The 27,849-nt window shown below is 37.1% G+C and overlaps 5 protein-coding genes and 1 pseudogene across 6 annotated transcripts; 4 read left to right on the top strand and 2 right to left on the bottom strand.

Annotated features, from left to right (window-relative positions):
• The first annotated feature begins 129 nt into the window (after positions 1–129).
• LOC114533505 lies at positions 130–2,670 on the top strand. Its single transcript, XM_028555034.1, has 3 exons — positions 130–493; positions 600–696; positions 1,290–2,670. Exon 3 carries the CDS (start codon positions 1,299–1,301, stop codon positions 2,160–2,162), a length of 864 nt encoding a protein of 287 aa, XP_028410835.1. The 5' UTR covers positions 130–493; positions 600–696; positions 1,290–1,298; the 3' UTR covers positions 2,163–2,670.
• LOC114533504 (mitogen-activated protein kinase 14-like) lies at positions 2,659–7,101 on the bottom strand. The gene is made up of 13 exons (XM_028555033.1): positions 6,844–7,101; positions 5,770–5,899; positions 5,610–5,668; positions 5,300–5,411; positions 5,177–5,206; positions 4,769–4,816; positions 4,580–4,694; positions 4,344–4,415; positions 4,170–4,249; positions 3,930–4,008; positions 3,724–3,833; positions 3,309–3,372; positions 2,659–3,205 (listed from the first exon to the last, which is right to left on the bottom strand). The coding sequence occupies exons 1-13, from the start codon at positions 6,960–6,962 to the stop codon at positions 3,138–3,140; spliced, it is 1,086 nt and encodes a 361-aa protein (XP_028410834.1). The 5' UTR covers positions 6,963–7,101; the 3' UTR covers positions 2,659–3,137.
• Positions 7,102–7,204: 103 nt separating this feature from the next.
• Positions 7,205–9,322, top strand: LOC114533507 (annotated as a pseudogene).
• Positions 9,323–9,375: 53 nt separating this feature from the next.
• On the bottom strand, positions 9,376–15,142 carry LOC114533506 (mitogen-activated protein kinase 14-like). The gene is made up of 13 exons (XM_028555035.1): positions 15,134–15,142; positions 13,587–13,716; positions 13,456–13,514; positions 13,146–13,257; positions 13,033–13,062; positions 12,627–12,674; positions 12,445–12,559; positions 12,211–12,282; positions 12,038–12,117; positions 11,808–11,886; positions 11,602–11,711; positions 11,196–11,259; positions 9,376–11,092 (listed from the first exon to the last, which is right to left on the bottom strand). The coding sequence occupies exons 2-13, from the start codon at positions 13,599–13,601 to the stop codon at positions 11,025–11,027; spliced, it is 852 nt and encodes a 283-aa protein (XP_028410836.1). The 5' UTR covers positions 13,602–13,716; positions 15,134–15,142; the 3' UTR covers positions 9,376–11,024.
• A 16-nt stretch (positions 15,143–15,158) lies between these two features.
• On the top strand, positions 15,159–16,448 carry LOC114533509 (U6 snRNA-associated Sm-like protein LSm3). 2 transcript variants are annotated; one of them, XM_028555037.1, is made up of 5 exons: positions 15,159–15,303; positions 15,398–15,460; positions 15,730–15,855; positions 15,942–16,037; positions 16,154–16,448. In XM_028555037.1, the coding sequence occupies exons 3-5, from the start codon at positions 15,730–15,732 to the stop codon at positions 16,235–16,237; spliced, it is 306 nt and encodes a 101-aa protein (XP_028410838.1). In that variant the 5' UTR covers positions 15,159–15,303; positions 15,398–15,460; the 3' UTR covers positions 16,238–16,448. The 2 variants fall into 2 exon arrangements, with proteins under 2 accessions (XP_028410838.1, XP_028410837.1); XM_028555036.1 differs by having other exon boundaries at positions 15,159–15,460.
• A 7,673-nt stretch (positions 16,449–24,121) lies between these two features.
• LOC114533495 (nexilin-like) lies at positions 24,122–27,676 on the top strand. The gene is made up of 4 exons (XM_028555025.1): positions 24,122–24,412; positions 25,068–25,240; positions 25,700–27,016; positions 27,385–27,676. Exons 1-4 carry the CDS (start codon positions 24,122–24,124, stop codon positions 27,674–27,676), a joined length of 2,073 nt encoding a protein of 690 aa, XP_028410826.1.
• Positions 27,677–27,849: the final 173 nt, after the last annotated feature.

Below are 27,849 nucleotides of genomic sequence, written 5' to 3'. Positions count from 1 at the left end.
CTCACTTATTATGACCCACTCATCGCAAAAACCATACTGAGTTTGCATATATGCGATAAGTGGAAAATGGCCTTTCAACATTCTATGCTGTTGGATCATTGCGTTGTCGTATGTACCCAGAATGCATTGTGGTGAAAACATGAACTCCAAGATGGCGTCGTTATTTCTAAATATGTTAATTATTTTTAAATATTGCATATAATCATGAAACTTTTATAAAATATGAGAACCCTCAACGTAATGCCGAAGTGAATAATCGACACTCTCAGCCAATCAAACCTTGCGTAACATCGGCGTTCTGGGGAAGTGGAAAAATCTTTGAAATTTCATACCCCTGTGCTAATACATTAACGATAATTCATTACGGTGATTTATTTCTCAATTCATGCGAAGTAATACGATACACTAACGGAGGAGGCTACACGATACATGAAGTAGTTGTAGGATTTTCAGTGATCGGCAGTATTTTATCGACTTCAAGGCAGTATTATAGGTAAGCACCATCGTTCCTTGTCAGTAGCATCTAAATAAATTAACGTTTTGATATTTTAACGTGTTGTAAACTATAATGCTTCTGATACTTTCATTATTTTTTTCAGAAAACCATTATATTGAATTCCAAAGCTATAATTGCTACTACTGGAATACTGGAACAGATTCGATCGATTTATAGAAGCCATTTATAGAACTTCCTTGGTAAGAATTGGTGCGGTTAGAACCTTTAGAAGGTCGTATATTATAATAGCATTTTGCTTTGTCTTGCATCGACGGTATATATAGCATAGTGTAGTGAAAATATTTTACATTTTATTCATTTTGACCAAAAACCGCGTAAGACATGCTGTATTGGAATGAAATAGTAATAAAAATATAGGTTCCAAAGACAGGCAGGTGCCTGACATGCTTGATTAAACTACGTATTTTTACCGATTGTAGACTTGTAGTAGCTACACATTATTAACACGGTGAATAACACAGTCATTTCTCGATATTTGAGCAACAGATAGTCTGTGCTTCCTGCTTCTAACCGGAAGTCCGTCAGTAGTGTTTGTATGACAAAAAGCAGCTCGCTTATTTTTTTTACGCCACATAATTCCAGTGGCAACATTTTCAGCTCTTTGATTTCCCAAATAGACAAATGACCTTCTGTACTATAAAAAGTCGAAGAACGAGTTCAAAAAAATAAAAAAACTGGCGGTTTTACTACGCTCTGCTTAGACCGAGCTTATTAAAGCTTGGTGTTAAACGAACTAACAAAACTTTTCAACGTAACATTTCTTTTTACGTAGCTCGCGTCAATGGAGGTTACACACAAGTTACAAATTATCACCCTCGCTTTTGCCTTGTCATCACTTTCGGACATTGTGATGGGACAAGATTTCACAGAAGCCCGTAAAGCTGTTATGGGCGCTTTGCCTAACATAAACTACGAGACATTTTGCAGTGAAAAATCCGCAGGGGGTGATAAACTTGCTTGTCGAATAAAATCTGTACCAACAGTTGGGTTTTTAGTTTGCAAAATGCCGGAGATAGAAGAGGTGGCGTGTAAAGTCATTATTGATCAAGAATTGAAAAACCTTAAAGAAGTCCAAGCTGGTGGTGTTAAAACCGTTAAGGTGTCTCCGCCCTCTATCTCAAAGGCCACTTGCGGAGTAGCGAAAACCGACAACTGTACTGGGTTTTTAGAGGGATGGATATCTAAAGAGGTGGGACAATTCCAACATCTTCGTGATCGTATCGATGCCAAAGAAATAAACAAAACGATAACTGATGTACGAAAATACACGACAGGTTCGCTAAACGTTACCGTCGCAGATCTCACTTCTATTAAAAAGTTCATGGAAGTTAACCCGACACAAAACAAGTACAGACAAATTTGTGACTTGCAAGGATTTTTCTTAAAGGAAGGCGGTTTTCTTGTCAATGATGTCCCAAGTGTTAAAGACTTGGGAAAAAGCGATCGATGTTTTGATGAAGAGCCAACAACCGCTGAGGTCCTTGACGCTTTGGATAAAATGATTGATGCTTTTAACGAGGATCACGGGACACGCTCTAATGCGGTTTCTATTATGTCCGTTTGCCGCGGGTCCTTCATCTGTTTGGGTTTATTATTTTCACTACTTCTATCGCTATTCTTGACTGATAAAAACTGTCTCGATTAAAACCTCTAGATATGGTATCAAATTTGATAGTTAAATAGTAGCGTTCGTATTACTCGCTATAAATATGTTTTAGGCTTTAGCTTTCTTTTAGAATAGATATTTCTTTATTTTGTATTCAACGGGTTTTTTTTTCAGCAAGCGACGTCATGAGCCGTCTTTAAACTTCGGGCCTTACAGAATTCGGCAGGAGCTTGACAAGAAAATCTAGGACTATAATCTGTAAGTCTTCATATCAAAGTTTATATCAAGGTTGTGTAAGTAGGCAAAGTTGTTAATCGTATTTGCCTCGTACCCAGTCGCTTCAATACTAAAATATATAGAGGTCAATAACTGAATGCAACGTTATATATTTTAAATTGCAAATGATAATTATGAAATATACGGCGGGATATGACCGTTAGGCGCGTTACTCTTCCACCTCACCTCTTCACTATCTTTATGATATATACTTAAATTCAATGTTGTAATTTCTAAGAAAAATTACTCAAGACTCAAGTTGAGCAAGCAAAATCAAAATGTGTTGTTATGAAGAAACTAAAACAAAATAACTAAAAATCTTCACCATAAATCATTTTAGTGAGTATTTAAACCGAAAAAAAAATGGTTTATTAAATACCATGATTCATATTGTTTTACATATAAATGATCATGTAATCAACTTCCCATACCGTAAATCATGTTTATAAGGCATTGTTAGGTTATACATTATTGTAGTAATTTCGTTTGATAACTGTGGTTTGATAAAGCAAATTGTAAAGACAATATTTGTACACAAATTTCTGCGCGCTTGCATGCAAACATGTAGACGAAAGCGTATAGTGATATACAGTAACTATCAGGGCGCTTATATATATAAATATATATAAACGCCCTTCTAACTGTAAAGATATATTGCTGTACTTTGCTACTTGCAAGGACGAATGCTCTTGTTCCTCTTTTTAATTAATTTACATACTCAAGCGAAAACTTCGCTTCTTATGTCTCCATTGCTTCTGCAGTCTGCTTTGATGATTGGTAGTCAAGAATTTCGTCAAAGGTTACCTCTGTGGGAAAAAATAAAAAACTTGTGAAAAAAACTGTTGCTCAGTCGAGCAGTACCACTTACGAAATGAATGATCCACTGCCGAGTAAAATAGTCAAACGTACTTCTCCAAAAGTCTATATCATCAGACTGATAGGGTGGCTCGACAAAGCTTTCATTGCACACGGGCTGAAAACCAACAAGAATATGGATTTAATTTACCATATAATTATTCTATTCAAGAAGAGGGTGAGAGAAACACTTTTATCAGTTTTATGGCTCAGAGACGTTTAATGTGGCATTCGATTTTTCTTGCCATGTGGGAAAATTTACTCTCGATTTCTGACTAATTTTTTTTTTATAAAAAAGTTGTCTACATACTGTTAACTAGTGCAAAGGTCAACCAATCAAACTACAACTTTTTCAAACTACAATTAACGTTTTCCTACAACCGGTATCTGCGAAATATGAATTGGATTGGCAATGCCAATATGCTAGTGCAAACTATTAGTTCAAATGAGTATCTCACGTCTTACTGACCTCGTCATCATGATCTGCGTACATTTCGAGATATGGATGATCTAATGCAGCTTCTGCTGTAATCCTTATATCTGCATCAAGTCGCAACATTTTCTCCAGTAAATCGATCGCTAATAAACAGATGTTTAACATGCTTATAATTGAAATACATTGCATTCCCATTCATTCGGTCAATCATGTCTGAAATAACTATAATATCAACCTACCCTGATCGTTTGCCCCCGTGAATACCTCCTTGAAAGGTTGTTTCTTGTATTCTGGCATTTGCCTCACGTAGTTTCTGGCCTATATATATTCAGAATATTGAGTTTCTGCAGTTTAATTTGGAATATAGAACGGGGGGAAATAACGTAACATGAGAAATATCGTGATCGAGCTTCGCCAACGACAATATCAATGACAATGTTTATTCAAACAATACTAGGAATGACAGAGTTCTTGCTTACTGTTTCACTCGATATTTTATTCAGAAAAGTTGCGTCTGGTTTGCCAACTAGTTTTAAAATCTTCGTTAGTTGGTCAATGTCTGGGGTTTGTGTTAAGGGAAACAAGAACTCATTTTTGCGAAAGGACAGAAAGTTACCAAAAAACTGAAGTTGAATTCGTTTATAAAAAGATACGATCAGTGCCAGGAAATAGAGTCTTCGAAGTTAGTAATTCAGCCATGATACATCCAACGGACCAAATATCAACTAAATTGAAAAAAAAAACGCGTTTAGTCTTGTATTTTTTGCGGTAAGGGTTGGTTAACACCATGCAGTTGGTTATTTATAAAATCTGTCTGGTTCCTTGTATACACAGGAAAGTCACAATTCCTCAGTAATAAAGGTTAACTAATAAATAAATTAAAACATACCTGTTTGGTTGTAATGCATCCAGTTCAACATAATCTCAGGAGCTCTGTACCATCGTGTCGCAACATACCCTGTCATTTCGTTATCTGCCATTCGTGCAAGACCAAAATCTAAAATCTAGAATTTCAAATTTCAAGAAATTATCTAAACCAATAGCATGTTCCAAAATGCATGTACACAACAGTACTTACCCTCAACTCACAGTCCTCATTCACTGCTATATTACTTGGTTTCAAATCCTAAAATAGGATGGATTTACATGTTTGGCCATTCACTATGTCTAAATATCTGCAGGCATTAGAGAATGCTAGAGAAGTTGCACACAGGGCCTGCAGCGGAAGATCATTAAGTGGGGGGGAGGGCAAATATTCATATATGAATGTTAGCAGACTGTAAAAGCAATCAATTTAAAAATAAAACTAATAATGCCGAAGGTGAATATATGAACATGTGCCCCCCCCCCCCCACTTAACAATCTTCCACGGCCCCTGGTCGCACATCAGATCCTGCAGGAGTCCTAATATCAGATTATCAGTAGCTGGGTGTGATTACCATTTTCATGCTACTTTACCTAAATTTCATATTACACATATTCTTACCCTGTGGATGACACCTGCTGAGTGAATATACTGAAAAAAAAAGTAAATGTAAAAAATCATTATTAATATTACTATGACAGTTCCCTTGATAGTGCCAGTTACTGGGCAAACTATACCACCAACCTTTAATCCTCTTAAAACTTGGTAGATCAGAAACTTTACATGATCATCTGATAATTGTTGACATTTTAGGATGCTATTTAGGTCTGCGCCCATCAACTGTGTAACCATATATCTAAGAAGCATGCAATAACTTTTTAAAATAATCCAAACTACAAAAACATGAGCCATAACACCTTGCAGCTTATTCAAAATATATATGGTTGAGCCCAAAATGTACAAATGTAAAAAAATTGTCTAATAGTGCATCAAGGGCAGATAGTGTAAGGATTTGGTACATCAGCTCTTTCAAACATAAAATAGCATTACTTACACATCTTGAAAATCATCCATAGATAGTTGTGGTGTAAATATATTCAATATTCCAATAATCTAGGTGAAGGAAATATTTCTTTTTATAGCGCTTAATTTTAAATTTCTAAACATTTTCACTAAGTTAGACTGGTAATTTCCCAAGCACATATTGTAATTACGTTTTCATGATCCATATGCCTTAACAGTCTTATTTCCCTGAATGTTCTCTTTGCATGAATTAATGATTGAAATGGTCTGGAGAATTTCTTTATTGCCACCTTTTCACCCAGTTCTTTATCATCTGATGAACTAGCAAAAGAGTAATTACATATAATCAGTTAGGAGTCCAAAGTAAGCACTTTTGGTAAATGTGAAAGTAACGAAACTGAAAATTTATGACAGTATGTAAATTTATGACATTCAGTCAGTCTCCATCCAGTACAATGATACACTGATGATGTCTGGAGGTTGTAAGACTTTGTTGGCCACAAGCGGCCACACTAAACACTGCCCAGGCCTGCCTAAAACTGCTCAGGAATCAATAACACTTGCAAACCATACTGACACTGTGTTAGTTTGTTTACGATTTAGGCCATAGAATAATTGCTATTTTATAGTTTCGATGTTTTCTGTGTTAATTCCACACCTTCATATAACAAAGAATCACTATTAATAACTCTAGCAGTCATTTCATTCATTTTATTTCTCAGGCAGTAATTTTGTTTTTCCTGGCAGCTAGGGATGCAACATTCACAGAATATGTATTTTTCTAAGTATTTCTATTTTTTATATGTATTTTTTATATGTATTTTTCAACACCCCTGCAATAAGGGCATAGCCATCCCCACAGGATCTGAATACCTGCACCCAAATATAAATTTTTATTCATTAACAAAATTTGCTGTCAATAAATTATTTCTTAATAAAGTTCTGATATTGTCCATAACCAGAAAACTTCATCACGTAATCGAGTATTGTTGTATTTATATCGAGTATTGTTGTATTATCGAGCATTACGGTAGCCGTAATCTGTATTGTACTGTATTGTTATAATTAAGACAAGAAATTTTTTATACAAATAACAGAATATTTGGTAGAGTTCCCGTCAAAACTTGATGTAAGTATTTGTTTGATTTATACTTCAAAAGAGAATTGGAGCGTAACTAATTAACTAAATGTATGTTTATATCATCCTAATAAAAGTGTAAAGTGTAATAAATAAAATGACTAATTTATAAAATAATTGAACGTACCATACTAAACCATATGCTCCCGAACCGATCGATTGTAGGTCTTGATATCGTTCAGGCACTTCCCACGTCGCTTTGTTCATTTCAGTACGATAAAATCCATTTTCCATAGGCTCAATCATCTTGTAAAGGAACAGATAACCACTTTCAAGGAACACAATATTCACTAAAAGTTTCAACTTTCAACTTTGTCTTTGAACTGTAACCTCGAATTTGTAAGTCAGGAGGGGAAAGACCCTGTCTATTGGGAAATCCCCGCCCACTGCACACAGCACAGTCAGCACTAAAGTTTTCGCTTGTATTTTTTAGGAAACAAAAGAGCGTTTCGAAAAGGACAGAGCAATCCTTTGCATAACGTATGCATTACAAAATGTATGTATGATGTTTATTGTGATTAGAAGACACACGAAATGTGTAAATTTTTGAAGAAATGTTTTCATTGAATGGTGGAAACGTTTTGTGGAAACACTAACCACGTGCCTAAACGTTCTAAGATGGCGGACGAAAGTGAACAACAGCAGAATAATGTTGAAGAACCTTTAGATCTTGTTCGTCTTAGCATCGATGAAAGAATATACGTAAAGTTAAGAAATGACAGAGAACTCAGGGGAAGACTTCACGTAGGTGTCGAGAATCATGATGAACAAAGGGAAATACTTGCATTTAGTGCGTTTGAATTTCATACTATATTTCTAATTTCCCTAGGCTTACGATCAACATCTGTCAGAATATGATTCTTGGTGAAGTTGAAGAGACCATTACAAATGTTGAGATTGATGAAGAAACGTATGAAGAATTATTTAAGGTTTGTATTGACAAACTTTATAACAAATTGCCAGTTCCTGCAACTTGCAAGTGTTGCTTATTTTATTTTTAATGTCCTTTTATATCTTCCAGACAACAAAGAGAAAAATACCAATGTTGTTTATCAGGGGAGATGGAGTCATCTTAGTATCTCCGCCAGTTCGAGTTGGCTTATGAGCAAAGGTGCGAAATTTTATTGTGTGATATTTTTTGTACACTTTATGACACTTTGAAAACCACATAGGCTTGGCAACTCCAGATTGTTTCTAAATAACTTAAAAAAAAAAATGAATAGAATTCAGTGTTGTGTATCATAGCAGACAAAACAATATAGTGTTGTAATGTGAATAAAGACGTACTATAACTCAGCTCCGTGGTCCACTTGAATATGTGGCCCTGCACAAACGCGCACATGTCTTTATTTTACAAGATATCTCGAGTAATCAGAGTGTTCAAAATCTATCAGCTATTGAACAAGGGAAATATATTTGCGCACAGCTGACATGGAAATACTTCTCCAATGCTTGTCAAAAAGTATAAGATAAAAGATTTTATGGTGCTGTTTACATTTCTAATTGTATCCCGTACATGTACATAAAATATTAACAAGAAAACACCACTTTTAGAAGGTCAGGCAATAAACAATTACCTTGTTTGGCCAAGAAGCCTCGCCTTCATAAATCTTGTGTGGTCCCGGGGGGTGTGATGAGGAAAGGGATAGTGGGGTACCGGGGTACAGCACCTCCAAAGCACAATATTCAGAAATGTGGGTCCTATTCGGACAGAAATACTTTATTCAAGACTCTTGGGACTTGATACTCCATTCGGAAATCTATGTTCGCCGCCCCAACCTTTCGGCTGTGAGAGAGCCCAACCTCATACCCAGGGTGAGAGAGCCTACCCCTTAGTATCATCTGGAGTAGCTGCTAGGTCAGACATGCACTTGTGATGTAATTGTTGAAGGGGTGTATTGTTTTATACAGAGATTATTCCATACCTGTCAATTGTCAAATCCACATCCGGCCAAGCAACACGATAGCTACAGTGTAAAATCCCCTTTGATGTTGAATCTCCGATAATTACGTCGCTTTTTAGCCAGAGACTTGCAAACTGTCGTGATCAAAACGCGCCAGGTGTCAAGCTAAAAACTCGTTAAGCAATTATCAATATCATCCTTGAGGGAATACCTCGTACATAGTGCATCTAGACTCTAGGGTTGAGCAAAATCCTAGGTACTAGTTTGGAATTACTTGTCTCCTCTTAATAGTGGCACAGTTTACAGTTTTGCCCCCTGGTGACGGGGTGTTTATTTCAGGGTAGATCACTCCGACAAGCCGACTACGCTTTTACACTTTTTGAAGCCGTTACCATTCTTTAAAAAAAATCAGTAAAATCGTTCGCCGAATCAAATTTGTGGTGCCAGAGCGCTAAAGGTTAAGATGATGCATGTGTTCGCCGTAACTTGTCTAAGTTTTTGGCATGTCAACAAATCATTCGACAGAACTGTTATTGCCGCAAATTATTCAAAATTGAATACCGCCTGACGTTGTTTGCATAAAAATATTACGCGTGAGCCGTTCGAAGAACAATTTTATTCTCGTGAACCATTAATTCAATTATTTAGATTGTTAAAACTTTATTACTCCGGCGTGAGCGACGGAGTTGAAAATTCGCTTTGGTTTTGTTTTGTTTTTATTTTTTTTTATTTTTCGTCGTCGCAAGTGTGTTTTGGCGCGAAATATCTAGTATTTGAAATGTGACCGTATTTATCTACAGCCTCGTTCCCAGGCGCTTTAAATAAAATAGATATAGGAAATCTACAGGCTTTTAATCCCTTGCGCGCTCGCTCAGCTTAGCCACTGATCCATGTAAAAGCCGATCGATCGATCTCATATAAGACCTCGCAAGCCTCATACAGGTTTCCCTCTTTTTGGCCCATTCGGCGGATGTAAGACAAGTTACATGGAATAACGACAAGTTGAAGGTCCATATATATTGCATTGTTACAAGGTTGCGGTTACTTGTAAACTGTAATGTATTACGCTAAGAATTGCGCTATAAAACTGTAACCGCAGGCAAAAACAATGCGGCAAATTGCAATCGATATATAATATAGTGATGTCATCTTGAACCAAGATACATTATATATTATTAACTATATTGTCATTTCCGCTCTCTTGAAGACAATGAAGAATTATAAATTATTAGTATGCACAAATCTTAACAAAGTTTTAAAAGTTTGTCTTGTTTTCCTAGTTTTAAAAAACATGTTTTCGCCTACATATGGTTCTGCGTAGTTAAAATCGTACTGAACTGAGAAATACACGACTTCGGACAATACTGTCACTAAAGACTCTCACCCATGACCCACTCATCGCAAAAAGATACCGAGTTTGCATATATGTTTTGCGAATTGATTTTGCGATGAGTGGAAAATAGCCTTTTAATAGCCTGTTGGATTATTGCTTTTTCGTATTTACCCAAAATGCATTGTGGTGAAAATATGAACTCCAAGATGGCGTTGTTATTGCTAAATATATTAATTATTCTTAAACAATTATTGGATGAGGTGTTTGCGATATGCAGAGTTATCAAGGTCGAGGTAAGCGTTATCAGCTGAGCCGAAGGAGAGGCTGATAACGCTTACCGAGAGCTTGATAACTCTGCATATCACAAAAACCGAATTCAATAAATGTTTTATTATACATTTGAAGAATAGTAAACATAGTATTAACGAATGAAAAACCTTATTTACAGTAATAGCAACATCAAAAATAACATCAATTATTAATACATAAATACATTCAAATGAATACCGCTTGTTAATCAGGCTCACTTGCAGATAACTCATGCAGTTATCTGCTAGCAGCAGAGTGATTGCGCGATTTATCTGTCAACTATTAGTCAATCAAATTGCTTTTACTACTATAATGTATAATATTACCATTTGCGTTCAAGCTTGCGGCGTGCGATTTTAAAACGTACGTTTCACGTTTAAAAACGGTACGTTTGCCGTTTCAAAACACGAGTCATTTTGCAGTGAAAATTCGACAGGGGGTGATAAATCATGTTTATAAGGCATTGTCAGGTTATACATTATTGTATTTGTAGTAATCTCGTTTGATCACTGTTGTTTGATAAAGCAAATTGTAAAGACAATATTTTTACACAAATTTCTGCGCGCTTGAATGCCAACATGTAGACGAAAGCGTATGATATACGCTAACTATCAGGGCGCTTATACATATATAAATATATATATAAATATATATAAGCGCCCTTCTAACTGTAAAGATATATTACAGCTTTGATACATGCAAGGACGATGCTCTTGTTGCTCTTTTTAATTAATTTACATATTCAAGCGAAAACTTCGCTTCTTATGTCTCCATTGCTTCTGCAGTCTGCTTTGATGATTGGTAGTCAAGAATTTCGTCAAAGGTTACTTCTGTGGGAAAAAATAAAAAACTTGTGAAAAAAACTGTTGCTCAGTCGAGCAGTGCCACTTACGAAATTAATGATCCACTGCCGAGTAAAATAGTCAAACGTACTTCTCCAAAAGTCTATATCATCAGGCTGAAAGGGTGGCTCGACAAATCTTTCATTGCACACGGGCTAAAAACGAACAAGAATATGGATTTAATTCACCATGTAATTATTCTATTCAAGAAGAGGGTGAGAGAAACACTTTTATGGCTCAGAGACGTTTAATGTGGCATTCGATTTTTCTTGCCATGTGGGAAAATTTACTCTCGATTTCTGACTAATTGTTTTTTTATAAAAAAGTTGTCTACATACTGTTAACTAGTGCAAAGGTCAACCAATCAAACTACAACTTTTTCAAACTACAATTAACGTTTTCCTACAACCGGTATCTGCGAAATATGAATTGGATTGGCAATGCCAATATGCTAGTGCAAACTATTAGTTCAAATGAGTATCTCACGTCTTACTGACCTCGTCATCATGATCTGCGTACATTTCGAGATATGGATGATCTAATGCAGCTTCTGCTGTAATCCTTATATCTGCATCAAGTCGCAACATTTTCTCCAGTAAATCGATCGCTAATAAACAGATGTTTAACAAGCTTATAATTGAAATACATTGCATTCCCATTCATTCTGTCAATCATGTCTGAAATAACTATAATGTCAACCTACCCTGATCGTTTGCCCCCGTGAATACCTCCTTGAAAGGTTGTTTCTTGTATTCTGGCATTTGCCTCACGTAGTTTCTGGCCTATATATATTCAGAATATTGAGTGGAATAGAACGGGGAGCAAGAGAAATAACATAACATCAGAAATATTGCGATCGAGCTTCGCCAACGACGATATCAATGACAATGTTTATTCAAACGATATACTAGGAATGACAGAGTTCTTGCTTACTGTTTCACTTGATATTTTATTCACAAAAGTTGCGTCTGGTTTGCCAACCACTTTTAAAATCTTCGTTAGTTGGTCAATGTCTGGGCTTTGTGTTAAGGGAAACATGAACTCATTTTTGCGAAAGGACAGAAAGTTACCAAAAAACTGAAGTTGAATTTTTTATAAAAAGGTACGATCAGTGCCAGGAAATAGAATCTTTGAAGTTAGTAATTCAGCCATGATACATCCAACGGACCAAATATCAACTAAATTGAGTAAAACGCGTTTTAGTCTTGTATTTTTTGCGGTAAGGGTTGGTTAACAACATGCAGTTGGTTATTTATAAAATCTGTCTGGTTCCTTATATACACAGGAAAGTCACAATTCTTCAGTAATAAAAGTTAACTAATATATAAATTAAAACATACCTGTTTGGTTGTAATGCATCCAGTTCAACATAATCTCAGGAGCTCTGTACCATCGTGTCATAACATACCCTGTCATTTCATTATCTACCATTCGTGCAAGACGAAAATCTAAAATCTAGAATTTCAAGAAATTATCTAAACCAATAGCATGTTCCAAAATGCATGTACACAAAAGTACTTACCCTCAACTCACAGTCCTCATTCACTGCTATACTACTTGGTTTCAAATTCTAAAATAGGATGGATTTACATGTTTGGCCATTCACTATGTCTAATTATCTGCAGGCATTAAAGAATGCTAGAGAAGTTGCACACAGGGGCCTGCAGCGGAAGATCATTAAGTGGGGGGGGGGGCAAATATTCATACATGAATGTTAGCAGACTGTAGAAGCAATCAATTTAAAAATAAAACTAATAATGCCGAAGGTGAATATATGAACATGTGCCCCCCCCCCATTTAACAATCTTCCACAGCCCCTGGTTGGACATCAGATCCTGCGGGAGACCTAATATCAGATTATCAGTAGCTGGGTGTAATTACCATTTTCATGCTACTTTACCTAAATTTCATATTACACATATTCTTACCCTGTGGACGACACCTGCTGAGTGAATATACTGAAAAAAAAGTAAACCATTATTAATATTACTATGACAGTTCCCTTGATAGTGCCAGTTACTGGGCAAACTATACCACCAACCTTTAATCCTCTTAAAACTTGGTAGATCAGAAACTTTACATGATCATCTGATAATTGTTGACATTTTATGATGCTATTTAGGTCTGCACCCATCAACTGTGTAACCATATATCTAACAAGCATGCAATAATTTTATAAAATAATCCAAACTACAAAAACATGAGCCATTACACCTTGAAGCTTATTCAAAATATATATGGTTGAGCCCAAAATGTACACCTGTAAAAAAATTGTCTAATAGTGCATCAAGCGCAGATAGTGTAAGGATTTGGTACATCAGCTCTTTCAAACATAAAATAGCATTACTTACACATCTTGAAAATCATCCATAGATAGTTGTGGTGTAAATATATTCAATATTCCAATAATCTAGGTGAAGAAAATATTTCTTTTTATAGTGCTTAATTTTAAATTTCTAAACATTTTCACTAAGTTAATTACATTTTCATGATCCATATGCCTTAACAGTTTTATTTCTCTGAATGTTCTCTTTGCATGAATTAATGATTGAAATGGTCTGGAGAATTTCTTTATTGCCACCTTTTCATCCAGTTCTTTATCATCTGATGAACTAGCAAAAGAGTAATTACATATTGGATCAACAGCTTCTCTAGGCATGATGGACATGTGAGCAGGCTTGACATGAACTTTGACCATGACGTCATATAGGGCATGTATTAACATTTAACACCAGCACATAGTTAGGGAGAAAGGAAAATAGAGCAACCGAGACGGAAAATGTGTAAATGTATGAATGTATGTGAAGTGTCTGTTTGAAAGACTACGACGGGCTAACCTGCGCCATTAAGTATATGCTTAGAGGACCTCGCCACAGATGTAAGCTATTGAATTTATATTGTTGTTTATGTAATATTATTAGGGGTAATTTAGATCACACGTGCGAACTTGATCGGAACTATATATGCATTTTTTTTTAATATTCTTTGTATTAATTTGTTCTTATTCTAGATCGAATTGTTTAATATAATTTATGATTTGCGAGTTTTCCTTGGACATGTGCTTACTCTAAAATTGTGCTAACCAGTCGTCTTGGTTCCGACGAAACACATATAATCAGTTAGGAGTCCAAAGTAAGCACTTTTGGTAAATGTGAAAGTAACGAAACTGAAATAGTTATGTAAATTTATGACATTCAGTCAGTCTCCATCCAGTACGATGATACACTGATGATGTCTGGAGGTTGTAAGAATTTGTTGGCCAGAAGCAGTCACACTAAACACTGCCCAGGCCTGCCTAAAACTGCTCAGGAATCAATAACACTTGCAAACCATACTGACACTGTGTTAGTTTGTTTACAATTTAGGCCATAGAATAATTGCTATTTTATAGTTTCGATGTTTTCTGTGTTAATTCCACACCTTCATATAACAAAGAATCACTATTAATAACTCTAGCAGTCATTTAATTCATTGTATTTCTCAGGCAGTAATTTTGTTAGTAATTTTGCAGCTAGGGATGCAACATTCCCAGAATATGTCTTTTTCTAAGTATTTCTATTTTTTATATGTATTTTTTATATGTACTTTTCAACACCCCTGCAATAAGGGCACAGCCATCCCCACAGGATCTGAATACCTGCACCCAAATATAAATTTTTATTCATAAACAAAATTTGCTGTCAATAAATTATTTCTTAATAAAGTTCTGATATTGTCCATAACCAGAAAACTTCATCACGTAATCGAGTATTGTTGTATTATCGAGTATTGTTGTATTATCGAGCATTACGGTAGCCGTAATCTGTATTGTACTGTATTCTTATAATTAAGACAAGAAATTTTTTATACAAATATAAACAGAATATTTGGTAGAGTTCCCGTCAAAACTTGATGTAAGTATTTGTTTGATTTATACTTCAAAAGAGAATTGGAGCGTAACTAATTAACTAAATGTATGTTTATATCATCCTAATAAAAGTGTAAAGTGTAATAAATAAAATGACTAATTTATAAAATAATTGCACGTACCATACTAAACCATATATCAGGCACTTCCCACGTCGCTTTGTTCATTTCAGTACGATAAAATCCATTTTCCATAGGCTCAATCATCTTGTAAAGGAACAGATAACCACTTTCAAGGAACACAATATTCACTAAAAGTTTCAACTTTGTCTTTGAACTGCAACCTCGAATTTGTAAGTCAGGAGGGGAAAGACCCTGTCTATTGGGAAATCGCCGCCCACTGCACACAGCACAGTCAGCACTAAAGTTTTCGCTTGTATTTTTTAGGAAACAAAAGAGCGTTTCGAAAAGGACAGAGCAATCCTTTGCATAACGTATGCATCACAAAATGTATGTATGATGTTTATTGTGATTAGAATTTAGAAGACACACGAAATGCAACCTCGTACCCAGGGTCTTTACTTACTCCCCACGCAGACTAGTCCCTAGTCCTCTTTAGCCGCGCCTTGCATTCTTGTGACGTAACCGGTTTCCCCACGAGTAGAGTAAAGACCCTGGGTACGAGGTTGCACGAAATGTGTAAATTTTTGAAGAAATGTTTTCATTGAATGGTGGAAACGTTTTGTGGAAACACTAACCACGTGCCTAAACGTTCTAAGATGGCGGACGAAAGTGAACAACAGCAGAATAATGTTGAAGAACCTTTAGATCTTGTTCGTCTTAGCATCGATGAAAGAATATACGTAAAGTTAAGAAATGACAGAGAACTCAGGGGAAGACTTCACGTAGGTGTCGAGAATCATGATGAACAAAGGGAAATACTTGCATTTAGTGCGTTTGAATTTCATATTATATTTCCCAATTTCCCTAGGCTTACGATCAACATCTGAATATGATTCTTGGTGAAGTTGAAGAGACCATTACAAATGTTGAGATTGACGAAGAAACGTATGAAGAACTATTTAAGGTTTGTTTTGACAAACTTTATAACAAATTGCCAGTGCCTGACGGCCTGCAACTTGCAAGTGTTGCTTTAATTATTTTAATATTTATTATTAATTAATGTTTTTTTATATCTTTCAGACAACGAAGAGAAAAATACCAATGTTGTTTATCAGAGGAGATGGAGTCATCTTAGTATCTCCGCCAGTACGAGTTGGCTTATGAGCAAAGATGCGAATTTTATTGTGTGATATTTTTTGTACATTTTATGACACTTTGAAACCCACATAGGCATTGACACCTCCAGACTAAATAACTTTCTAAATAACTTTAAAAACAAATGAATAGAATGTAGTGTTGTGTATCATAGCAGACAAAACAATATAGTGTTGTAATGTGAATAAAGAAGTTGTATTATAACAAAGCTCCGTGGTCCACTTGAATATGTGGCCCTGTACAAACGCGCACACATCTTTATTTTACAAGATAGAGTAACCAGATTGTTCAAAATCTATCAAACACGTCAGTTTTTTGACAAGGGAAATAGTTTTGCGCACAGCTGACATGGAAAATTATTGGAAATACTTGTCCAATGCGGTTGCACACTCTTTAAGACGGTCGAACAACAATTGATTTTCTGGTGCTGTTTACATTCCTTATCGTATCCCGTACATGTACATTAAAAATTAACAAGAAAACACCACTTTTAGAAGGTCAGGCAATAAACAATTACTTCGTTTGGCCAAGAAGCCTCGCCTTCATAAATCGTGTGCGGTCCCGGGGGGCGTAATGAAGAAAGGGACAGTGGGGTCACTACTGGGGTACAGCACCCCCAAAGCACAATATTCAGATATGTGGGTCATATTCGGACAGAATACTTTATCCGAGACTCTTGGGACTTGATATTCCATTCGGAAATCTACGTGCACCGCCCCAACCTTTCGGCTGTGAGAGAGCCCAACCTCGTACCCAGGGTGAGAGAGCCTAGCCCTTGGTACGGCGCTGCCTGTTTCAGATAAGATATAGTATCATCATCTGGAGTAGCTGCTACGTCAGACATGCACTTGTGATGTCATTGTTGAAGGGGTGTATTGTTTTATACAGAGGTCATTCCATACCTGTCAATTGTCAAATCCACATCCGGCCAAGCAACACAATAGCTACAGTGTAAAATCCCCTTTGATGTTGAACCTCCGATAATTATCTCACTTTTTAGCCAGAGACTTGCAAACTCTCGTGATCAAAACGCGCCAGGTGTCAAGTTAAAAACTCGTTAAGCAATTATCAATATCATCCTTGAGGGATTACGTCGTACATAGTGCATCTAGACTCTAGGGTTGAGCAAAATCCTAGGTACTAGTTTGGATTTACTTGTCTCTTCTTAATAGTGGCAAAGTTAATGGTTTTGCCCCCTGGTGATAGGGTGTTTATTTCAGGGTAGATCACTCCGACAAGCAGACTACCCTTTTACACTTTTTGAAGCCGTTACCATTCTTTAAAATAAATCGCTAAAAAAACACACCAATTTGCGTACGTTACATCAATAGACTATAATTGGTTATCAACTTTTTGCAGCTTTGAATAGCACGCGACAAAGCAAAGCGGTCAATTTCAGTCACCCAAGTTGAAATCAAAGTTAAGCAATTTATCAGCTGCATTAATTTTCGCCAGTTCCGTTTTGACATTTCATCTCATGTTTTTCATGTCATAGCAAAGCACTCTGACACACGACACCGTATTTACAGGCCAGACTGGCAGAACAGACTGAATCAGTATAAACTTTCTCTTATGTTGTCTTGATAAAACTTTTCACTTCGTTTGACGACGTGCGAAACAAGTGGTGATAGTTTAAACATTACGCTGATACGATTTTGTGGGTTTATAACAGGGAACGTGCTTCCCAGCGTTAGAATTTGGTCTAAAACTGCCGAAAGTTGCGACGGAAAACAATTTTGCTTTGTCACCGGGTATGTATATTTGACTGAACGTTATACATAACATGTACATATTTGTTATACAATAATATTTAAGAGCCTATATGCCTGAAATTGTTAAAAACGTTTTGTACATAAAAATCGTTCGCCGAATCAAATTTGTATGGTGCCAGAGCGCTGAGCGCTAAAGGTTAAGGTGATGCATGTGTTTCGCCGTAACTTGTCTAAGTTTTTGGCATGTCAACAAATCATGCGACAGAACTGTTATTGCCGCAAATTATTCAAAATTGAATACCGCCTGACGTTGTTTGCATAAGAATATTACGCGTGAGCCGTTAGAAGAACAATTTTACTCACGTGAACCATTAATTCAATTATTTAGATTGTTAAAACTTTATTTGACACAGTATCGTCTCACATATTCTAGGAGAATCGCTATTGACTTTTAAATATGATAAAAACGTCTTACTGATAGTAGTAACTTGTGATTAAATTTGCCAAGTAAGTTATTTGACTAGATTTTCTAATGATAAGTAAGATTCAAATTTTGTGGGATAGCGTGTCTCTTGGCTAGCATATACGAACCACTAACTATGAACATGTATCTTATATTTTTATGACGAAATCACTTAGTCTTAGAAGACTAAAATTTGGTTTCCTGATAAGCAAATCTCAGCTGTCACTATCCAGTTTTCGTAACAATTGTATAATTGTTTTTTTTTTTTAAAGTGACTAGTAATGATTAGGTAGTTATTTCGCAATCTATTAAAGTGAAAAAATCGCGATTAAAACTGAGTTGAAGTGAGTTACCACTGCGCTTTGATGTTGATTTAATATTGAATTTTCAAACTGATCCGTTCAAAAGATCGTTGAAATACTATGCAAACAAGGGATAAGAATGTCCAAAACGACAACAATATACATCGAGGTCAAAACATGACTAAGAGGTTCTATGATTGTTTGATATCATCTACAATTCAAACGTCATCAGTCTAATTTGTGTAAAATTAAAGTAAATTTGATGATTTTATTTCTTAACCTGTTCAGCAGTATTTTTTGTGAGTAGACGGAAAAGGCTTCCGGAACACGTAAAACGAAAAACGACCGGAAACGTTCCATCTTCTAGCTACAATACATCATAATTCATAAACCGAAAGAACTAGAATCTGTTCTGAATTATCAACTCGTGAATGTATTTAATTTCGTAAAAGGGTCTCTAATACGGGACTAGGAACTCGAAGATAACGGGTTTCGATTGCCACCGTAATTAGCTTGCCTCGCGTTGGTTCCACTCAGGATTAATACACAAATATATTCACCCATATTGAAAACACCACAACAAACGCATTTAAATATTGAAATGTTTTATGTCTAGTTTGTGTCAAGGTCGTGTCTGGATGCGAGGTTGAACCGGCTTATGCCCTTTTTGGCTTTAATTTGGGCTTACTAGAGAGATTATGACATCTCAGGGTCAAACACGTGGCCTGTCTTCCCATATATATTCTTGTTAGACGACACTGGTGTAGAATGACCATTACAGCGTTGAAAGCAGAGGGCCTGGGGAGCAACCCCTCCTCCCAAAAATATATATGAGCGGGTCAAAATATCTTTACTAGTCGCCTCCCAAACTATAATAAAGTCTCAGTTTTGAAGAAATTGATGCATAGATGTCTTTGGTTGTCTGTTCCATGCCTATTAAAAAGGTAACAATACCGAGAAGCCTTTCCGATTATTGAACTTGCTATAAGATTCAATTGTTCAATGTTCACCAAAAATTTGTAACCACAAGCTTCTAAAAATTGTTTAGTCCAGGTTGCGTACGAATTACTTGGGTCAGTTTATTATTAGCACGAATGCTACAAACGTTGGTCCCCATTTTTGCGATATCATTTTACTGTGGTACAGTATAGGTTTACAGTAACCACTTTGTCCATATTGCGAATATCAACATGTAAGCGCCCTGCTGTTTCATCACTCACCGAATTCAATACTGTACCGTTACAAAATTATTGCACTTTATTGAAGTATTGTTATTTAACCCTGGGTATCACTTTATTAACCTGCGCTTCTCAGTGTTGGTTACAATTTTAGCAATATAACCTGTAAACCAGAACATTCGATGATATAAAAATCCTTAATCATGGGTATTACTTAATTTCGTATAAATTGTGCTTAGAATTTTTCACTTTGATGTGTTCCAGAAATCTCCAAAGAGAAAATAAAACGGCGATGTTAAAGGCTTACAATAATAACAGTTTCCAGCTAAACGGAGCTTATCTATTCTGTATAAATATTCGTTACAAATAAATAAATATTTGTCCATATGCATATCTGGGTTATCAGAAATTGATATCTACCACAAGTTTAAAATCATCGTTAATAAATATAACAATTAGGTATGTTTCATCGATAGAGGTTTTCGTTGCCATTGCCTTTTGTTGATCATTCAAAGTTGCAAGATATCGACAGAGGATAAAAGAAGTTACCAGAAGACGCAGTTTTAAGCATGCGCAACAACTATCACACATGCATGTGACCTTTTTATTAGCCGTAATGTGTTGGTATATTGTGATAGGAAAATCTACTACAGTAAAACACTTTTACGGCATTCAAAGCAACGTATTTCAAAATTTGACAATCTGAAGATGCATGGCTAAAGAATAATAACAGGCATCGACACAACATGATATAATAAGTAACGATATCAAACAATATACTTATACTGTGCAATAAATCTCGTACAATGAATTTTCACATTATCTACTAAAATAAAACTCAAAAATGGCTCAAAAACCAGCTTGTTTTCAATACAAAGAGACAGAGCAAGTGCTTTTGAATATTTCTGACGCAATAAAGCATAAAAATCTTGACTCTGACAGCATTTTTAAGAAACAGACACTGAGTATTAGAGTTAAACATTACGACCATAGTGGTTTAGTAAATAATTAACATTGACATTCAACTCATAAATCCAATTTAAAAACTCCAGGAACGTTGGATTTCATATTTCATCACGTTTTTAATGCTTTAGAGGCATTAAAGCATGTTTTTTTGTTTTTTTACCCTAGTTTTTAGTGTTTTTCTAGCATTTCGCTTGGACATTATATCGCTGCCCGGTATACCATAGGGGGTCATCAGGGTCACAGCTTAGTGCCCGTGTTTATACAAAGAGCTTGACTGCGTCTATGTGAGCGACATTGCAACTTTCCGATAACATTTGCCTTATGCTCAATCATTTGGAAGCCTCGAGCAACGTTGTACATCAAATACGCTTAATTTTGAATACACGAGGATTCGCAAACTACAATCAACTATGAACTTTGTTCCATCGTCAGACGTTCACTCTCAATAGCTTTACAGTTTTTTCGATGCGATAAACTGTCACTATTATGCATAATGTATGCATGCCTTACGGGAGGCATTTTAAACCTGTTACATTCCCGCTCTAAGCGAAGGGTCGGTTTGACGTTTTGCGACCGTATCGCAAACGTCCCGATACCTTGCCGGCTATAGCCCAAGCAAACATCGATCCATCAGCCAGTAATGCTTCCTAAGCATCGATTCTGAAGTGCACTGCTGAAAGACAGAAAATTTCAAAGGTAAAATAGGTCTATTTATAAAAAGTTTATAATGTTAGGCTGTGTATAGAAGTATCAGATGCATCGTTCGTCTGGTTTCAGCTTAGTTGATGACATAACTGCTAATCAAAGTCTAGGAAGTTATTTTTTACCATCCAGAGTGTTGGGCAATATTAAAAATAGGCTAAGGAAATGTAAAAGGATAGGTCAAGTGAGACACAGAATTTGTGTCAACTGGATTTGCGCTATGCTCTCATCCTGCTGTTTTTTAGATTGAAACTTCGTTGTGTATTGCAGTCTGTGATTTTAAAATGTGTTTGAGATATAGAAATTGCCGTGGACTCTATAACTACAGACATAACAATTGTGGCTTAATTTTCAATGCACGTTGGTCCAGTCAGTTTGCGGATTAATTAGTTGAAATCAGAGTGAAATTGAGGCCGTTCTTAAATTGGGTCATTAGTAAATGGCTGCGACAAAATCAACACTTTCCGTCGACGATACCTAGGAATTAGGTCAAAGTAGCCCTTGCTTTTCTTTATTTCTCTATGGAACCGAGCAGAATAGCGCCTACTGAATGTTGGTGACATACGTTAGCTACATCAGAAACTTGTGACATTGTTAGATAAAGATTTTAAGAGCCATAACTCATAGTTTGCGGATACGGCAATTAAAGATAATTATGGCTTACAAATTTCTGTCAAGACGTCTTCCAGGCATAAGGAATTTAGCGGAGTGGTACTTATATTAACATCGCATCGTAGATGCTCTAGCTCCGGCTAATAATAAATGATTTCCAAACTGTACCGCTTAAAATAGGTAAATAAGTAACTATTTGTACAGATTTACTAATCGTTTTGCAAATTCATTAAATATGCATGAATATGTCCATAATGTATCGATCCAAGTTCTAACTAGTTTGCAACGAGACACGTTTTTTATTACGATATCTCTGCGGCTAACTAGTTTACAGGGTTCCCTATTTCTATATACGATAAGCCCTTGTAAAATATATTTGATAACTATGGCCTCTTATTTAAGCCACTATTGCACCCACGCGGGTAATCTAATGCTGAGATATAGAATATTGTTCTCTTTATTTACATATTTCTATCTTAACCGGCTTAGATTATTATCACCCTTTGAACTTCTAATTTTATAAGCTAGGGTGGTTAAGATGCAGTTACGGGAAGGGGACGTTCAGAAAATACGGGACATGTTTTACACCTTTCTATAACTTGGGTTTTTATACCAGTTCCACAGTATTAAATAGTGATTAGTTGCTTGGTATCTTTTGAAAAGGATTTTGGTACATAGCCATTAGATTTTTTTGTAACGAGCAACTCTCTCCTACGAAGAAGTTTTGGTAATTTACTAAATTTAGTAATTACCCGGTGCGTACGTGAGGAAATATATTTTACCCTCTGGGGAAGAGAGGTCAAGTAGCAATAACCTTCCTTCGTGTTGTTACCTGTTACACCTCCTCACTCCCTTATGTCAAAGAGGTGTTGCTCTTTCGAACACCCCTACCTGATAGCCATCAAAATGATTAGTTATAGATACCAGGGAAATTTATACACCCGTAAATGAGCGAATGGAAAAGCATGGTAAGTATATACGCAAGATGTAAGAAAGTAAACGCGTCTTTTCGATATTCCAAAAAGAGAATTCCTAGAACTTTACGTGAAAAAATATTACTGTGTTCGAAGATATTCCAGCTTTTTTTATATTCGTTATATCATATGGTTTAGGTTCGTATAGAGTGATGGCTTCATAAAATGGCGGATGCTGAAGAAAGGGCAAAAAAAAGAGCTGAGCGAAGGCTCAAAAGGAAGGAGAAAGAAAAGTTGGCTGAAGGCAGCAACATTCAAGGTGAGATTAACAATATATTGATATAATACCGGTGATCTCTTTTACTTCTCAGGCCTAGGCCTAGCAATTCAATTTCAGCTTCCGTACGTATAAGCTTCTCTGAATTCTCTGTTCTTCTCCGATTGTTTTTTTGTCTGTGAGTTCTGAACCAGAACTATTTGACTTTGACATAAAACTCGCCAATCGAGTTACAATGCATGGCTAAAGAAGCGTTTTGACTCGTTAAGTTGATAAGAATAATTAACACTTTTTCATTCTATCTTACACCTGTGATTTATCTCCTCCCTGTCGCAGATATTCATATGAATGGGACTGACCCGGATATCAGCAGGGAGGCTGCGCAGGGGTTACAACTGAGACCCGAAGCTGCACTCCCGGATGTTGTTAAAGTACCTTCTGGGTTGAATGAAAATTGGGAGAGGTAAGTTTAGGATATACAGATGATGAACTTGCAATTTACTCTTGACAGGAGCTCTGCGGCTGATTAGATTTCACAATGACTGAATGTGCGTTTAAAATGGCAACGTCTACTCCAGCCAGACATTGAACAGTTAGGTCTGCTCAAAATTTCAATCTACTAGCCATGCGCGAGACTGGCGAATCCGTGAATGGTTACAAGACCGAGAACTGACTTACTTTCTGGCCTTTCGTTCGTAGACCGGTTACCCCTGAGATTGACGATGAAGGTTTCTCGCGAGGAATGAATGGATACAAGTCATACAGCAATGCTGTGGCAGCTAACGCGGGTAAATCAAGCTTACAAAAAAGGAAAGAACAGTACGCGAATACTGCGCTTACGACACAGTGATGATGCGGAGTTTGAACCTGAGGTACGTTCGTCCGAGAGTCACAATGTCCCGCCGGTGCGAAAGGTATCTGGTAGCAGTGTGAAGGACGACGAGTGGTCTCAGTTAGAAACACAGAGGACGGCACCAGGGGCGAGTGAATTCTATACGGAAGATGAACTTAATCGTATGGAAAAACAGTCTCAGAGCAGCGACGAGAGAAACAGGAAGGTATGACACGTATATGTATACACCTGTTCGCAGGCTGCCCACCACCTAAATGGCCCTATCTGCAAACAGGTAAAAATGAATAGCAGGCCCGTCGGAACCAAATTTGGAATTGGTGGGGGGCTGCGCCCATTTGGAAAAAAGGGCGTGTCACAGCTTGCGGCACATTTCTCTCCCCTTATAACTCATATTCGAAACCTTCTGTGACACAAACTTTCACAGTGTAAAATCCACGACATGTAGTAGCCCCCCCCCCGGTTCCGACGGACCTGAATTGTAACTGTAGTGTACGTTGAAAATTGCATTGCTTACAAACTTTTGAAAAAACATCATAGGAATACCGCTTATTTTTTACGTTTTGAACATTTATCCTGATGTGACCGTAATTGCTGTATACCGGTGATGGTCCAGACTTTCAACAAACAAAAGCATTCTGTCCAACAAACAAAACATTCTGTCTTTCCGACTGATGTCTTGAGCGCTGTAGCCTTGTAGGCCTCCGTCTAGGGCCGAAACTAGCTGGCAACTAGCTTTTGGGAAAAGGGGTGAATATGCCCCCGTCACTTGCACCCTTACACCCCCCAGTCCAGCCACTGATGCATGTGAACTTTTGTCAACAACTTGTAGGATGTAAACATTTCAATTTTTTACCATTAAGGTTAGCGAAGAATGGCGTTCGACAATGAGGACTCCACAAGTTCGAGGTGTCAACAAACCAAAAAGCCAGCTGAAGAAATCTGATTCTTGGATACGTGAAAGGCCGGAGTTGCCTGAAGAACCGACACTGAAGGAACCCCCATGGTTGGATCTTGTTAGAAAACGAAGATGGAGGTTTGTCTGAAATATTATAGTAAACTATTCAACCTACGTTCTCGGCTAATTTGATGTGATTGGAACTGGGAACGGTTGTTGCATATCAACTTCTTGAAGTAAGTTCGTATTAAGGAAGATATTTTTTATACGAAGCTATATGAGGGTCGCGTGGTCATCAACACCCCAAAATTTTAGAATGCTCGGAAATGTCCTTTCCTGCCCTTTCTGGCACAACTTGTTCCATTGTTTTGCTATAAACTAAGTAAAAACAATACTTAATTAAGGGGTGAGTGAGCGATGAACTCTGGGAAATTCTAGGTTGCGGGTACATCCTATGCCGATGTAAAACATGTTTTAAGGAAAGAAAAGTGTGCATCACAACCACAATTTAAAGACACGTGCAGAAAATTAGAACTCCTTATTGCTGCAATGTTAATCCATGTATTACAATGCTTTATATTTTATATGATTCTTCAGATCAACAGTGAAAGCGCGGTTTCCGCAGACAGAAAGAGAAAGGATACAATTCGAGCGAAGACTGGATACCAGCAAGAAAGGCCTGAAATTTAACCCACGTGGTGAGCCCACGGGTATTACTGGTCCAGAAATGGATGATGAACTGTCGTTATATCTGATACAACAGCGCAGAAGAATTGAATCGGATGACGTAGTCGACTCAGGCTTTCCGTCAGCCAATAGAAGCTCAGTATCGTCTGCAAATCTCAGCTCGGTATTTTCTGAGCGTTCCTTAAGCGAATCTGCTTTCCAAGACGATGAATACCATGATGACGACCCGAAAAATCGAGAGTTGGCTGCCGAGAAGGGGATCTTAAATCTCTCTCGTCCTCCTATCAAAGGTCCTAAGAAAGAGGTACATAAAAATCTAGCTATGGAACGATCTAGGCAGTCTACAATGAAATGGCGGTTTTCAATCGATCCTCATGAAGCACCATTGTGGACCCAGCTGCCAAAGCCTTCTGATATCGAGGCGTTGAACAACATGGACGTCGGCTTAGAAGCGAAATATTGGAGCTCTAGAAAAAAATTCCAAACCGGGCAATTTAACCCTCCAAAAGTTCTTCCAAAGCCTCGCAGCCGGTCGTCCTCAGGAATTTCTCGATCCCATTCAAGTGGCGAAGTTGACTTCGCCCGGCGTTCATCACACGCTAGTACATCTGGAACAGAAGAAATGATCCCACTTGCCTCGCGTTCTAGCGTGAAGGAAATGAAACAAAAACTTGCATCCGGAGAATATCTGACGTCAACACCATTACCGGTCAAACCGGTTGAACTTGAACAGGGATATTTGCCGCGCTTGCGTGATCTGCAACAAAAACTCGCGGATAGAGCCGACAATGAAAAACTCAGAAATTCAAAACCGAAATACATTTCCCCTGAGGAGCTAGCGTCCATAAGTGAAAAGAAGAAATCCATCACTGAGGAGCTGTTTACAGAGAAAGACGAAACTCCAACGCCAATCGAACGCCCGAGGATGACCCGACGACGTAGCGATGCGGAATTGCTTGATTTGCTAAAGTCACGTAAAGATGAAGCGGATCAATCAGCCGTTGAGACGGCACAAGAGATTTCAAGTCTAGCCTCGGACATTTCGAAGACGTTCGGTGAGGATGGCGAAGATGGTGTGAAAACGGGAGGAAAGGTAAAAGGGCCGGAAAGAGAACAACAGAAAGCAAGAGAAGCAGCAGAACAGGAAAAACCCGCCGACACTAATGAGCAAAAGGTTGAGAAGGAAACGAAGGAACAAGTTAAGGAGGATACTGAGGAATCACGCAGGTAATTTATAGATAAGAAAGATTTTGTTTTCTTTCAACTTATTTGTACCCATTAGAAATGGTAGCTTTTTATGGTTTATTCTCGTGAATGTTGTTCAAGAGCAATGTTGGATTATTAACATGTCTTCGAATAATGCAAAAGAAAACGCCCGTAAAATGGGCACGACCGATCATTTTGAATGAAGAGGATACTCTTATGACACCCCAATCCTCTTCCGTTCACGAGTTGAGTCACTTTCTGAACAACCCATTCTCATCTTTCCAAACTGACAAGCAGTTTCATTCATTGATTCATCTAGGGTACATAGTCCATTCCATTCATCTAGGGTACATAGTCCATGTGATAATTGTTGCATGCATACTTTACAGGGCAACTTGTCCAGAATTTTTAGTCAAACTGAAAGACTGTGAAGTATTGGAAGGTAAAGACATTAGTCTGGAAATTGTTGTCAGTGGTGAACCTCGACCTACCGTACAGTGGCTCTTCGACGAACGACTGCTGACTAGTAATGATAAACGTCACGTGATTATCGCCCAGGGTAGTGTCCACAGTCTTAACATAAAGAATATCCAGATTGAGGACGAAGGAATATATGAGTGCGTGGCTACCAATATCGCAGGAACGGCAAAATGCGATTGCGAGGTTCTCGTTGATGGTTAGTAAATTTAATGAAGGTTTTACAACACGAGTTCAATTCATTCGATATTAAAAAAAGTATTAAAAAAATATGAAATTCCTCATTAATGTCATTGCAAACAACCAATACTGGTTTGTAGTGGATACTGTACCTAACTATATTAACTAAATGGTTATATTTCTTTTTTGCTTTAGAT

The sequence above is a fragment of the Dendronephthya gigantea genome, unplaced genomic scaffold (assembly GCF_004324835.1).
Source record: "Dendronephthya gigantea isolate DGI-Jeju-01 unplaced genomic scaffold, DenGig_1.0 000092F, whole genome shotgun sequence".
In the NCBI taxonomy this organism is placed as follows: domain Eukaryota; kingdom Metazoa; phylum Cnidaria; class Anthozoa; order Malacalcyonacea; family Nephtheidae; genus Dendronephthya; species Dendronephthya gigantea.
Note: the sequence above shows the minus strand (reverse complement) of the source record. Positions and strands in the feature narration are given on the sequence as shown.